Source organism: Parambassis ranga, chromosome 4 (assembly GCF_900634625.1).
Source record: "Parambassis ranga chromosome 4, fParRan2.1, whole genome shotgun sequence".
Classification (NCBI taxonomy): Eukaryota; Metazoa; Chordata; class Actinopteri; family Ambassidae; genus Parambassis; species Parambassis ranga.
In genome coordinates, this window is record NC_041025.1 from 10907382 (window position 1) to 10922793 (window position 15412).

The 15412-nt window shown below is 42.7% G+C and overlaps 2 protein-coding genes across 2 annotated transcripts in view; both read left to right on the plus strand.

The window, feature by feature from the left end:
- Positions 1–52: 52 nt before the first annotated feature.
- On the plus strand, positions 53–3358 carry sac3d1 (SAC3 domain containing 1). Its single transcript, XM_028403561.1, has 4 exons — positions 53–96; positions 907–1330; positions 1507–1789; positions 2024–3358. The coding sequence occupies exons 2-4, from the start codon at positions 971–973 to the stop codon at positions 2464–2466; spliced, it is 1086 nt and encodes a 361-aa protein (XP_028259362.1). The 5' UTR covers positions 53–96; positions 907–970; the 3' UTR covers positions 2467–3358.
- A 359-nt stretch (positions 3359–3717) lies between these two features.
- Positions 3718–15412, plus strand: part of cpamd8 (C3 and PZP like alpha-2-macroglobulin domain containing 8) — a 32309-nt gene continuing 20614 nt past the window's right edge. The window contains exons 1-20 of the mRNA XM_028403560.1: positions 3718–4328; positions 5879–6030; positions 6456–6478; positions 7015–7180; positions 7440–7492; positions 7888–7905; positions 8547–8601; positions 8771–8884; positions 9065–9149; positions 9284–9392; positions 9480–9707; positions 9797–9967; positions 10059–10187; positions 10271–10469; positions 10601–10767; positions 12005–12154; positions 12271–12432; positions 12533–12675; positions 13402–13464; positions 14343–14574. Coding sequence (XP_028259361.1) covers positions 4234–4328; positions 5879–6030; positions 6456–6478; positions 7015–7180; positions 7440–7492; positions 7888–7905; positions 8547–8601; positions 8771–8884; positions 9065–9149; positions 9284–9392; positions 9480–9707; positions 9797–9967; positions 10059–10187; positions 10271–10469; positions 10601–10767; positions 12005–12154; positions 12271–12432; positions 12533–12675; positions 13402–13464; positions 14343–14574 — 2514 coding nt within the window. The 5' untranslated portion in view covers positions 3718–4233. The remainder of the gene's footprint in view (positions 4329–5878; positions 6031–6455; positions 6479–7014; positions 7181–7439; positions 7493–7887; positions 7906–8546; positions 8602–8770; positions 8885–9064; positions 9150–9283; positions 9393–9479; positions 9708–9796; positions 9968–10058; positions 10188–10270; positions 10470–10600; positions 10768–12004; positions 12155–12270; positions 12433–12532; positions 12676–13401; positions 13465–14342; positions 14575–15412) is intronic.

Consider the following 15412-nt stretch of genomic DNA (forward strand, 5'->3'; position numbering starts at 1 on the left):
GACGGCTAGTTTTTATTGGATAATGTTGGAAAGTGACGACCTAACTGTTCTAAAAAAAAAAAAAAACACACACCGCCAGAGAGCTCCTCGTCGCATGTGAGTACATCCATGATATATATTGTGTATATAAACTACACATTTCAAACATAGTGTTCAAAACCAAAGCTATTATGATACAGCGACCGCGTTTATTTCAGAAACGTACGTAGTGTTCGGTCAAACAATAGTAGTGGTACGTTTTAGCTAGCTATCTAGCCAGCTAACGTTCGTGTATAGCTCATGTTAAATATTAGCACGGTAGTCTGCACTGCGCCTGTGGGACTTATTAATGCAGTAACCGGCATTAAAGCTGTAATTACATCGTATATATATATATATATATTATATATATATATATATATATATATATTTTAAAGATAGGGCAGACATAAAGGGTAGTGTCGGCTGTCTTTGCAGGAGAGAGTTGAACACACGTCCCACTTAACGACGTGTCAAAATGATATAAAAAGAGCAGCATTGAAGAATGACAAAGGACAGGCGCCCTATATATACACCAGCTAAATCCAGTCATTGGCCAAACGTAGTCTTTGTTAAGTAAAAGCTGTCAGCGGGCGAGAGGTGTGGTGCACTCTGGAAAGGTTCCAGTCTATGGCAGGGCTAATATAGAGAGACAAACAACCACTCACTCTCACACCTATGTCCAATTTAGGGTCCCCAGTTAACCTAACATGCTTGTATGTTTAGTTGCACATATGAGAGAGGAACCAGGTGATTGCAAGAGGCTTGTGAGTAGCAAGTGCACAGTGCCTGAAATCAAGTAGCAACATAAGGAATGTGTTCATGAAAGCAAAGTACTAAAAGGAGACCACATATTGAACTACTAATGGAACTACTTTCCTCTAACAGCTCTCACTCACAGAGGAGGGGAGGCACCATCAGAAGGACAGTGGAGGCAGGAAAGCAATGAGCAATGGCAGGCCAAAGACAACGTGCAGGTCAGGAAGGTGGAAGAAGAAAGGGGCAAATACCTAAGCAGCAGCTAAAGGACTCGGTACCCAGAGGGACCTGCCAGACAATGTGCCCTGCTAATGAGCTGCATGACCGTGAAGCTCAAAACCGCCTTCACCGTTTTGAGATGATAGCCGGCACAGAGAGGGATCGGCGGCCAAAGGGAGACCCTCTGCGTGCTGTCAAGGAGTATTCCAGACCAGCAGCTGGAAAAGATGCAACAAACCCTACTGACCTCAGACCACCTGCTGTGTTGCGGAAAACCGTGAGCTACCTTATTGATGATATTGCAGGCTCGTCTAGTCTGCATCCATGGACTGAGGCAAGTGGTTTTTACACATTCCTTTGTTTTTTAAAGGTTTGGTAGGAAATCTTTGGCACTACATAACTTACTCCTTATGAAAATAAAATTAAAAAACTGCAATGTTTGCTTTTTGCTGTTAAATTTACTGTATGTACGCTACCATTAAAAGTATGTTTTATTTGTTTGCCCTCCAGGTGTATGACTTTGTCTTTGATCGGTTGCGTAGTGTGAAGCAGGACATGATCATTCAGCGGGTGTCTGGAATGGACTGTGTGGCCATTTTGGAACGAACAGTGCGCTTCCTCATCTTTGCTTCTTATCGTCTTTGTGGTGAGCCACTGCAGCTCTACAACCCGTGTATTAATGACACACACCTGCAAGAGTGCCTGAGCTGGCTGTTGGAATGCTACGCAAATGAAACAGGACCACATCCTAACCAAGAAGAATTCCAGGCCCTCGGTTTATTGTACAACTTAGGTTGGTTACTATGTTTAATACTTGGCATATTCATATATGTATAGTTGTATCATATAAATATATAAACAGTCAGTTGATGCAGAGATTAGTGAACACCTATTACTAGCAGCTGTGTAGTTCTAGTCAGTGGTTTTCATACCCTTCTGTTGTCTGTAGTTCTTACTGCTCTGGAGAATTATTGTCACCTGAGGTTGCTCTGACAGTGTGATGATTTCTGTGTGCTTGCTGTCGCAGGTTCAGGCCGCGCTGCACAGCACGTCATTGAACTCCCAGAGCAGCTCCGCAGCACTCCTGCCATCACTCTTGCGCTTTCTATCAACCGAGCTTTTGTGGAGCGTAACCCAGTGCGTTTGCTCAGATTGTCTCAGCAGCTGAACTTCCTGCAGAGCTGTGCTCTGCACCGCCACCTGGTGGCATGTCGTAAAGATCTACTCCTTATATACAGCCATGGATACAGCAGCCGCAACTGTCGCTTTCCTCTGGACAGACTGGCTCAGCTTTTGTCCTTAGACAGGTCACGTACAGCTCAACTTTGCCAGGTTTATGGAGTGGAGGTCAACCAGGACAACCAAGTAGTCTTTTCCAAAGCTGCTTTCTCTGAGCTGGAACAAGGGAAAATGCAGTGTAAACTGTATCACAGCACAGTGTCAGAGAAACAGAAAAGACCTCACTGTTGAGAACATCATCATGGATGCGTCTAAGTCATAATTTTATAAACATATTATGATGCTTTGTTAGTACACAGGGAGGTTGTCTGCAGAGGAATTACTGTGAAATTAGCATACAATTCAAGACAAGTTTTTGTTTACTAAGCAGTGTTTTGACCTTTAAAGATATGGATGGCTATCTGAGCCTCTTTCTAGGAGCAGTTAGTCACATAGGCTCATCTCATATGGTCGATGATTGAAATGCTGTAGGTTGTATGGATACCAGCTGGCTGATAACTGTAGCAGTGTCTCTGGGGGCTGCATGGAAAGCTTGGCTTTTGTGAAGCATTCACCAACTGCTGCAAAAGGAGACAATCTTGCCGATTTCCTGTTTATCACAACACACTACTGTCGCCTAGCAGCTGCATTAAGAAGTTTACGTTTCGGCCATTGGACTATTATTTTTTCTAAGTCTGCTGAAATCTCTTGGAAACAAATTCAACCAGCGCACAATAAATCTTGGATATTGTTGGGTGGTAAAAGATTGACCTGTTGCATCTTTCGCTAAGAGGGAAAACCTTGTTTTTCTCAGGTACATTTAAAGGAGCCTTCCAAATGGCACCGCCACAACCTCACCTCACAACCACAGACATGATTTGTGGAGCATCTTGAGTAACTGGGTCATGGTGTTTGGAAAGAATCAGTAGTTTTTTCTTTAACAAATTTGATTCTTACACCACCACAACCCAAGAGCCATGTGGTTTATTTATACTGTAAAGAAATTACTCTCTGGAACTCTCACAGAAAAAAAAACTGTGAGAAATTTGAATATTTAATTTTAGACAGTGCCTTTAAGATGTGAGTTACTTTTGTGTTGTTACTGTGTATTGTTACTCTGATTTTAAGGTGATACTGTTATAAACAATATGTATGTGCAGCAGTGTTATTTTTACCTATGAATGCGTTCAAAACATTTCAATAAATTTTGTTACTTAAGAACTGCTTGGCCTTTAGTTAAACTGCATCTTCGCCCATGTCCCACTTGGGGGCAGCAGAGAACTAACAGGGCATCGACACCGCAAAAGTGCCACAATAAGTGACTTAAGTTGACATAATGCTGTTTATAACAATGAGCAATGTGTTCTTCAAAGTGGTTTTCAGCGTGCTGTGCTCTGATGATTATAACACTAAAGGAAGCAGAGTGGTCGGCTGGTATTTGGCGTGTCAGCATGTGAAATGTACAGGTAAGCTGTGCCCGGGGCTCCTTACGGTGGTGGAGTCATGCTCTCCCAGCAGAGACGTGAGAGGAGGTGTTCAAGTGAATGAAGCGCAGACTGACGCCGCTCGGTGTAGGAGCAGGAAAGAAACATTAGGATCATCACCAGGAAGGGCCGGGACAGCCAGACGAGTTATTTTTTTTACATGTGAAGTCTTTACAGTGACATTTGTGCGCGCTGCAGTGGGAGGACACTTCACAAATTGTAATGCTGAAACATGAGAGAACGGAACCGGGGCGGGTGAAGGCACATGGGAGAGGACTGTTCGTGTACTCTGAGCTCTAAAAGAGGAGAAAAAAGGAAAACTCTGGATTTGCTTGGAAGTGGATTTGGCGCAGAGAGGGATGATTACGATAAGTTGATCTTTGGGTCCGGCTCTTGCACACCTTTCATTCCAAGCAATCTCAATGGAGAGATAGACCGAGAGGAGCTGTAGTATCGCTGATACAGTTAACTTCTCATCAGAGTAAAGGAGAGCCAGCCGCATTCAGGAGACTGTCCAGGAGGATCTCGGTCACCGATGGTCAAAATGTTGCGTTTGTCTTTGACAGCTTTAAGTCTTGCTTGGACTTTATTGATCTGCAGCCTGGGCAGGAGTTGTGCACAAGAAAGACAGTAAGTAGTCTGTTGCATGTGGTGTCTTTGAGGTGCAAGTAGTCCTGCTCTCAGCGGGAAGCTCAACTTATATTCAAATGTATCAGTAATTATAGTAACAAGTATCAGAATTGCTGCATAAACAAAGTGTCCTTATGTATCAGATTACTATAATCTCGTAAGGATTTAATTGAGCATTGTATTTTAACGATTTTGTTAATCCACTGTGTTATTAACACACATACTTGGAGACATAGCCTGCACCACTGATAACTTCTGACCTGAGTGTGTGTTGTGATGATGGCATGTTTACATGGATAAATGGATAAACTCCCTGTTTTCCTACCATCAGTCTGCAGCTAAAAGGGAATTTTCTAACCCTGCAGGGTACAATGAGCTCTAAGCAGGTAGACAATAAACAAAAAAATGCTGATTTACTGTCAAATGCCCTGATTTATAAAAGAGAGCTTAATCAAGTCTGAGTACATAAAAACCATGTGACCGACTGTTAAAGGCTTCACCTACAAAGAAGCACAAATCCTTCTCAGCTCTCAAAGGGACAGAAAGTTGGGCGAAAGAAAAAACAATGAGAACTTGGAGCCATGTGACTGAAATAAGCATGGTCTCTCTACCACCTGATCCAGGCTCATCCAAGAGCTGGTCAAACTCACTGTAGATCAAACGCACAGAGTCAATTTCCTCGTATTATCTTCCTTCTCCTGAAGCCTTATTTTCCAGGGGGGATTTTCTCATGACTTTCTCTCTCAGGAACTGCAGTTGCCTCTGGCTGTAATGCTGTAGTGCTGTAATGCCAACCACCTGATCCGTCTCTCATGCATGCAATTGGGTTTGTGCTGGAGGCTTTGCTCACCCCTAATTTGTGTGATCTTCATGTAGGTTTTCAGAGAGGAGAGAGGAGGCCCTTTTGGATCAAACAGAAGGAGGTGCATTCTTTGGTGTTTTGATCTGCGCTTCAGAAATCAAAACACAAATATTTCCCCACACGCTGCTAACAGACCACACTGTAACAACGTGCCTATTATTCGACCTTTGTTACCTGAGAGCGGCAGCCCCTCTGTGCCAGATGGCATATTCTTTCGTCCATATAAAACTTAAATTGTGGCTTTTTTTTCTGCCCCCCCAACATCGCTGTTTATAAGCATCAAAGAATGACCTTTGCTCTGTGACCTCTGTCACAGCCTCCTTCCTTCAATTAAATGTCAGAGTGACTGTGTGGAATCTCAGTTGTTATTTTTCAAAACAGACGGCAAAGTTCTGTCAGAGGTGCCAGACCACCCAAAGAAACAGAAAGCCGTTTGGTCGACAGGTACTGTGTCCCCGGTAACTACTGCAATAAGACCTGATCTTGCAGCACAAATCCAAGTGCAAGGTCCCTGTTTGCATGTGTGTTTGTGTTTGTTGTGTATGTTGTATTAGTAAGTGGCACTTCAAACCAGGAATAAGACACGGATTGAAAATCAAGCCCACTCAGATCTCTGTTTGACCCTTGACCCTCTCCCTTTTGTCTCCTGCCACCCCCCCAACCTCTCCTCCTCTCTGACTTCATTCAGGGGTTACTTGGTTGCTGCGCCGTCTGTGTTTCGAGCAGGCGTGGAGGAAAGCGTGAGCGTCACCATCTTCAATGCAAAAGCAGAAACACGCGTCCAGGTGCAGCTGTCGGTGAAGGGACAGACGGTCGCCCACAGCCACGGCTCAGTGCTCGGTGAGAACAAATTCTTCAGCTAAGGTTACACTGGCACAAAGAATTACATTTGGAACTTGCTCTGACAAGTTGAGCTACAAGATCCTCCTGTTTCTGTGTGATTTATTCATGTATGCTGTCAAATCACATATAGTATGAACCAGATTGACCTTTAGTCATGACCCTGTCTTCGGATACCAGCTTATGGTTTCCATAGAGGTTGTCTTTGACTGGAGGCATCAGTTCAGCCCCTCAGTGTATACAGTGTGTGATTTGTTTGACAGCAACATTAATAGACGGTGTTAGCTCTGCCTATAGTGGCATGGAGACAGGGTGCAGCTGGATTTCCTGCTAACCCAAATGTGAACACCTCCAGGCAAACCCAACATTGAAAAGACTGTGAAACCAAATCACATTTTACATCTCTCCACTTGTTTCTGTTTTAGACAAAGGCACCATCAAATTAAAGGTGAGTCTAACTTATTACAGTACACGCATGCTGCTTCCCAGCTTTACACTGCGCTGCTTAGCGGTGACAGCTGCACAGTAGTGAGAGCCCCTTGTCTGCTGTGTGCACATTCCTCAGGCAACATGCAAATCAACACTAACATTATTTGTAATGCAACATCTGTCTCTGCTCATTCATTGGGAATAAGGTAACAGCCCTCAATATAATATGCAACAGCTGTTGACGTGCATGTATGGTCCGCCGCCCCCGAAGGCTGGAATAGATCAATCTAGTATACACGACTCGATCCTTCACCTCTCTTGCTCTCTTTCTCGCTCTCTGTCTTTCTCCCCTCCCTGTAACCTCCACCCTCATTCCCGTGAAATATTGTCATGTCATGTGTAGTGCGCTGTGTTGTAGCCTGGCATCAGCATCATCATCTGGTCTTTAAATGTGGTTCTGTTTGTAGCCCTTGTTCCCCAGAAAATAATCTTAAATCAAGATGAATGAATTTGAAACGTCCCTCTGTTTTTTGTGTGTGTTAATGTGCACCTCAGGTTCCCTCTGGGCTGCGAGGTCAGGCCCATCTGAAGGTGTGGGGGAACCGTCACCTTACAGAGGGAGGATACATTTTCCACAACTACACCACCGTGACAGTGGAGAGCAAGGGCACGGCTGTCTTCATCCAGACCGACAAGCCCATCTACAAACCCAAACATAAAGGTTCCCTCATAGTGCACCTGGTAGTTAATTGGTTAATCACACAGAAATGCAGAGAATTGAGGCATAGACTAGGACTCAGTGTATGAAGGTCAGTCACTAGATAGTCATGGGAATGCTGAGTTTGAGCATGAGAAATAATAGGTATTACAGTGTATTCAAATAATTTAGAAATCAATTAAGTTCATAATGATATTGATGATTTTGATATTTGATAATATATTTGATAATTACAACATTGTGTTTTGTTTTTCCTCTTTAGTGCTCATCAATGTTTACACAGTCACCCCTGACATGAGGCCAGTGGATGACAAGGTAATTCAACTTTTATGTCATAGTAAAGCAAATAATGTTTTATCTCCAACAATAAAAGAGTTTAAATCTGCATTGATGATACAGTCACATTTATTCCATAGTTAAATGTAGTCTGTGCTGAGCAATTATCTATTTACAGTAGCCCAGCTACAGTCATTTCACTTGAAATTATTAGCAATGGCTCCAAATATACTGTGCAACTGTGCAGAAAGGCAGTTTACTGATGTTTGGTGCTATGAAGGTGTGTTCAGGTAAAGAGCAGCACTTTCACAGATGGATGATTGTTGGATAATTGGGAGGAAACTTTGGGATAAAGTGTAGGATCCTCTGTAGGCATTATAGTTTTTATTTGATTCATACCATCTCTCTTTCTGTTGTTTTTCAATTCTTTGCAGATTGAGGCGTATGTTTTGGTGAGTGGAGACTGGTGGGACCACCCAGGGTTGGCAGAGCTGTGTCCGGGAGGGGACAGTGGCAATTTTATTTCCCAACGTTGGTTGGAGATTACATAGCAGACGTCAAAGCAGCTGATTACATAGCAGAAGTCAGGGCAGCTCGCCTAGATAACAAAGCTCTCTTCTCTTCTCTTCTCTTCTCTTCTCTTCTCTTCTCTTCTCTTCTCTTCTCTTCTCTTCTCTTCTCTTCTCTTCTCTTCTCTGAACTTCTCTGAACTTCTCTGAACTTCTCTTCTCTGAACTTCTCTGAACATCTCTTCTCTTCTCTGATGTCTCTTCTTCCTCTGACCTTGTTTTTCTTCTCTTCTCTGAACCTCTCTTCTCTTCCCCGAATGTCTCTTCTCTTCTCGAAACCTCTCTTCTCTTCCCCGAACGTCCCTTCTCCTCTCTTCTATGACCTTCTCTGACCTTGTTTTTCTTTTCTGAACTCCTCTGAACTTGTCTTTTCTAAACTTCTCTGAACTTGTCTTTTCTGAACTTCTCTGAAGTTGTGTGCATAGCTAACATAAAAAAATACAGATGTTGTTTCATTTGTACCTGAGTTATAAAAGGGCATGGTCTTAACATTAGTGAATCATATCCTAAATCTTAACCTTCAGGATCCAAGAGGATCCAGGATGGTGCAGTGGAAAGAGCTCAGATCTGTCTGTTGTGGTAACCTTCTTCTTCTTTTACATTACAGTGTGCATTTAACATCATCTTTTCTGTAACATGGTTCATTGTAGACTTTGAAGAATTGTCATGAATAAGTGGTTAAATATATATATATAATGTATATGGTTTGTCAATATGAATGTGTTAACATGCTTCCTACCTTTCATAGGTGTTGTGAACATGAGCTTCCCTCTGTCAGACCAGCCTGTGTTTGGAGAGTGGTTTATCTTCGTGGAGGTGCAGGGCCATACCTATAACAAGTCCTTTGAAGTGCAGAAATATGGTGAGGACCTGTACTGCTGAGACACACTTACAGCCCCATATTGCAATTTTTATTTTCTTGGTGTTATAAAACACACACTTTTCAAATCTTAGTTTGAAAAAATATCTTCCATCCCAGCAGAGGAGCTTTTATACAGTGTTGTATAAAATAAAAATAAATAGCCTGTTCCCTTGTCGACAGTGATGCCCAAGTTTGAATTGGTGATTGATCCACCATACTACATCCGTGATCTCAACACATGCGAGCAGGCAGCAGTCAGGGCCAGGTACGTCTCCCAAAATGTAGCATTATAAGAGACTCACCATCTATAGTAACATGATATCCATTGACCACACTTAAGACTGTATCCTCTCCAGAATAGAAACCTTGTCCATGTTGTGACATGTTGGTGTTGCACAGGTATACGTTTGGGAAACCGGTTACAGGGAAGTTGATGGTGAATATGACCGTTAATGGAGTTGGCTACTACCGCCATGAGATGGGCCATCCTGTTATCAAAACTATGGAGGTCAGTTTACTCAGCCAGCAGGTGACAGGCCATGATACTGAATCTTATACTGCTGTGTGTGAATGTATTGTATCGCTCTGCCCTCAGATCAAAGGCTCTGCAAATTTCAGTCTGTGTGTCAAAGACATGATGCCATTGGATGTGGCCGATCACTTCAGGGGGACGGTTAACATTTGGGCATCAGTCACCAGCATAGATGGAAGTCGTCAAACCACATTTGATGATTCCACGCCGGTCCATAAACAGCTGATTGATATCAAGTACTCCAAGGACACACGCAAACAGTTTAAACCTGGTCTGCCTTACAAAGGAAAGGTGAGCCTGTTACTGTGTACACACAACAAATAAAAAAGAACAGCAGATTAGATTGTCTCTTTTCATGTTTTCCTACTCCTGTTCTGTAGATTGAGGTCACCTACCCTGATGGGAGCCCAGCTGATGGGGTGAGGGTGCGTGTTAAGGCAGAGCTGACTCCCAAGGACAATGTCTACACCAGTGAACTAATATCCAAGGACGGCCAGGTCACCTTTGAAATCCCATCCATCCCTACTGCTGCCCAGTATGTCTGGCTTGAGGTCAGTGGTTGTAGCAGCAGTCCTTTACAGAATCATGTGATTCTGATGTTTTAGGCTAATCTTATAAAGATTCTTGTTTTGCTTGGCATAGACCAAAGTGACATCCATTGATGGGAAGATAGTGAGTGACCAGTATTTGCCCAGCTACCTCTCTATCAGCAGCTGGTACTCTCCCAGCAGGTGTCACATTCAGATCCAGAGCCCCAGCACCTCACTTAAGGCAAGTTTAATCCGTTTTTATTTTTGTCCAAAAGTACACTAGATCTGGACTGGAAATATATTTGTATGTTTCTGTGTGTACAGGTTGGTCAAGAGGCAGAAGTGGCTCTTAAGTCCACTTGTCCCTGTAACTTCACCCTGCACTATGAGGTGGCATCCAGGGGGAACATCGTCCTCTCAGGACAGCAGCCTGCCAACCTGATGGGCTCGCACCGAGGAAAGAGGGCAACAGTTACCTTCGACAAGAACATTCACACCACCCACCTGCCCCCTCCTGCTTCTGGTAGGATTTTAGATCTATGTCACATTTATACTTTTATAAAAAAGTAGTCAGACACACACTTAACAACATCTTCATCTCACTTTGTGAAAACTGTGTCACCCAAGTCTTCTTCCTTTGCCGTCATTCTGCAGGCTCTTCCTCGCAGGCGGAGATGGACAGCTGTGTGTCTTATCTACGCTTCCCTGTTAGTCATAGCATGGCACCCCTCAGCCGTCTGCTGGTCTACTATGTGAGGGAAAACGGCGAGGGCGTCACAGACAGTCTGCAAATCCCTGTTCAGCCTGAGTTTGAGAACCAGGTTTGGAAACATAATTATTGTCATTATTCTCTTATCCAGAGAAAAAGCATTGGTACACATGTTTACATTTTAATGTTATTATAACTGTAGCTTAAGTATCCTGCCAAAACACTGATGTTGTTGGATATAAAGTAAATTTAGGGCTCTTTCTGTTAAAATAACTATTTATTAGAACCTGGAAAAAGGGTGCACACTGTATACATTTTGGAACTGAGCCTAAGTATCCATGCATCAGCCATTACACCACAGTGTAATGACTGTAAACAAACAGCTGTGTTGGCCTGGGAGAGCTCCCCAGTTCCTGCCTGCATTAGGTGGAGTTAACTCCCTGAAGTATTTACAGCTCTCTGGTATGCCCTTACAACACTGTGTGTGAGTGTGTGTATGTGTGTCAGAGGGAGGGGGGTTGTGAAGGCAGGATGAGACAGCGGCCATGCAGGCCGCAGGCAGATAAGTGGGGTCATGACAGGAGAGGATGACAGGTTACCGAATGGTGAAAGGAGAGCAACGGAAACGGTTAACAGGGCTAATTTATGACTGCATGCTGCTGAGAAATAGTCTTGATGTGTGAAAGTTTATGGTCGACTCTCACCATCCCTCCCTCTTTCAAAGGCTGTAGTTTTTCCACTCTGTGTCATGTTGTTTTTCAACAAATCTTCTTGCACAAATGCTGTTGGACTTTTTCCAATGATACATATATTACCACTGTGGATCTGTCAGGCAATACTGCCCACTAGTGCAGAAATAATTTAGTATTTAGTTAATTGATAGAAGTAAAAATAATTCAAAAACTATTTTTGATAGTTGGTCTATCATTTTGTTTAATTTTTAAATGTTTTAATTTTGGTATGAGGCTAAAATTAGCAATTTGAAGTTATCCATAGAACTGTTCGGTGAGAGACCGACTGACAAGGACAAAGGGGATCACAAGATCAAATACACAAGGGGTAACGACACACAGGTGAGAACAATCAGGGCGGGGCAGGTAATCACAAATGGAGGGAACACAGGAGGAAGTAAAACACAAGGAAAGCAAGACTTTCAAAATAAAATGGAAAACAACCAAAACAGGTCAAAGTAAACCAGGAAAACCACGATTTAAATGAGAACAAAACCAATTGAACAAGGGATCATGACAAGAATGAGTTCAATCTTATCAACATACACTTCTGTGGTTTGGAGTGTCGAGTGTTTGTTTGACTATCAGTTGTGTGTCTTTTTGTTGATTTGATTGCAGGTGTCTGTTTCTATGTCAGCTAATGAGTCGATGCCAGGGGACCGAGTCACCCTGCGTGTCAGGGGAGAGAGGGGCTCCTGTGTTTGCGTGGCCACTGTGGATAAGAGCCTATACCTGTTGAAGCCCGACTTCCAGCTGAGTCCTGACAAGGCAGGTTCCCGTTCATTGGCTTAAAGTAAAAAGTGGATGAGAGTTGATTCTGGCACTTAATGCTGTATTTGTGTGTGTCACAGTGTTAGTTTACATTGTGTGTTTCCACCCTGCAGGTGTTTAAAGAGCTGGCAGACTTTGACGTTTCAGACGCCTTCGGCATTCCTAAAGATGATGGGCACTTCTGGTGGCCTGGGCTGTCATCAAAGAGACGCAGGCGGTCGTCTGTGTTCCCGTGGCACTGGGACATCACCAAGGACGCACGCTTTGCTTTCACAGTGAGAACACACACATAGTTAAACAGCCCACAGTAATGTTACTGGGACGAATAAAAATAATCCTAACGTGCATTTTCATTTCTCTGTATGTTTACAACAGGAAACGGGGCTGGTTGTGATGACGGATATGGTGAGTTTGAACCACAGACAGAGTGGAGGCATGTACACGGATGAGGCAGTTCCTGCCTTCCAGCCGCACACCTCCACTGTAGTGGCTGCCATGCACTCCCGTCCCACAACCAGGTAAATAAAGGCAGTCTCTCAGTGCATCGGCTCAACACTCTAAACTCTGACCTGCTGCAAATAAAAGTTGCTTCAGCGTGGAACTCTAAAATGTAACTGCAGCAAAAATTCTTACTGAAAGAGTGGAGTGGTGAAAAATCCAAAACAAGTTAGCAAGGGTATCTGTCAACAACCACTTGTAATGAAACCCTAACTGGGAGGATTAAAGTAATGACCTTTGTGTGTGTGGAGGTTCTCCACTTAAAGCATTACAGTGGTGAATGCATAACTTTCTCCACTCTCCTGAATGTCAGATGGAAGAAAACATATTGTTGAGGAAAATTTATGAGGACCACACACAGCTATATGGGTATGTACTGAAAACAATGAATTTGAAAGCAAGCCCATAAGAGAGCAATAATTACTTCAAGACCTAAAAAAAACTATTCTCATTATTCACTTTGAAGTATTTGTCATCCATGGGTTGAATCAGGGTTTCTGAAGTGAGTAATAGACAAGCACAGAAAAACATGACAGAAGAAATTATTTTCTTCAGATTGCCCATATTTTAGTGCTACATTCCACAATACCATGAATACTTCTCATTCTAGAGATGAACATTAAGCACATGATGTGACTTAGTGGATATCAGTGTGGAATTCTGAATAATACATTTTCCAATTATGGTGTTGTTTTATTAGAGCAGCTGAGACTCCTTACTGATGTCAGATTGTGTTTTCGTTGCAGAGCAGAGAAGCGGAGGCGCACATTTTTCCCAGAGACCTGGGTGTGGCACTGCCTCAACGTCAGGTATTTAGGTCTTTATATAAAAAATTCTCATCTGTGTGTGTGTGTGTTTGTGTGTGCTGCATGCCTTTGTTGAGATATATCAGATGCAGCAGACTGAGATATAGGAGACAAGAGGAGATGAAAGTAGGGAAAGAGAAGGAAGGGAAAAGCTTTGATGGGCAGTTTAAGTAAGGAGAAGAAGAAGAAAAGTGTGGGTAAAGATGGAAGAGTGCTTAAAAAGAAAAGAGGTGATGAGAGAGTAAAGGTGCAAGGCCACACTTTGTGTGAGAAAGCTGATGTTCCATCCTGTAGCAGCACCCAGCCTCCCCCTTTCTGGGTGTGAAGGTGCCTCATTTAATCTTGGAACAGACTCTTATTTTCTTAAAAGCTTCTTGTTCTTGCCAGTATAAATTGCCCATAGATTTCCATATGCTTGACTCCTTTGGATGGGACTTTGGCTCTACCTAATTTCTTATGAAGTGCAAAGCACAGATTTTTTTCCTCAAAAAATGCCATTAAAGTGGATTTTGGGGAACTTTGATCAAAAGGAAAGGCGTACATGCAGTTTTTAATGTCCTGTGACAGTTTGCCAAGACCAACATTACATATGCAGTGCCAAAAATGACTTCAGCTCATTTAATTCAAAGAAACAGATTGGGTCAACACCTGAGTGTCCCTCACATCGCTCCATTTTAGTTTGCTGTAGTTACTTGGGTGCAGGTGTTGTTGACACAGGTGTTACCAACATAAAAGTAATCTTCAGTGTTTCATCAATCCTGTCCTTGTACTGTAGCCAGTGTCTTTTTATTGCTAGTGTGTTAAATGCTACCATTAAACCATTGTTTTCTTCATTTAACTATCCAAAACACTTAAGCTGTATCTGAATGTGTCACTGACAGCTCAGACACCGGCGAGGCCGAGCTGCACCTGGATGTGCCCGATTCCATCACCACATGGGTGGCAGAAGCTGTTGGCCTGTCTGAGGAGAAGGGCCTGGGTTTAGCAAACAGAGCGGAGCTTCGAACCTTCAAGCACTTCTTTGTGGACTTCACACTGCCCTACAGCTTAATCAGAGGGGAGCAGACCAAAGTTCCCCTCACCGTCTACAACTACTTACCCACCTGTTCTGAGGTAAGAGAATGAAGAACAGCATTTACATATTACTGAAGATGGGGTGGATAAGCAGCACTTCACTGGGTGGAGTTCAAAATGCCCACCCAATACAGACCTCTGTTTCAAAATAAAGTGACTTTCAGAGAAGTCAATATATGATTTTATAGATGGGTTTAAATCTCTCTGTGTAGGGTACAAAATACAGCCACAATCATCCCACAGTACAGAGAATACATGAGGTCTGGATTCCCTTGAGGTTAAATACTAACCCGGAGAACTCAACACGTACACATGTCACTTAAAAATGATATAAAACACCCAGTTTTATATCATTTTTAAGGCTAGCATTAAGAGCAGTTGTGCAGACAGGTTTTACAGTGTTTATAATGTAAAACATTGTATTTTTTGAAAGGTCGGGCACTGTTGCATTCATGTTTTCAATCAGTTAACATTCAGTTGCTCTATGTTACCCATGGTTCCCCTCATGCTGCATAGGTGCAGACACACAATATAAAAGGGGGATTTCATTTACCAGAATAGACAGACAGTAGCAACAAAAACTTTGGATAAGGACCATCAAAACATCAACTAAATAGACATAAACAAAATCCACAAAATAAGTCAGCAAAAACAACATTAGGTGAATCCATAACCATAGTAAAAAGGCACAGACAAGTGCTTAAAATGAAAATGGCCTTTATTGACTGTAAAATGAAAACAATGTCTTATATAAACTGGGATTCTTATGGAGTAACTGTAAACAGGTAGGTCTCAGGGATTTTCAAAAGAAGTATAGGTCTAAAGATATGAGATTAGCCCAGAAGTATGTTTCGGCACTTTGAAGAACGCTCCACGC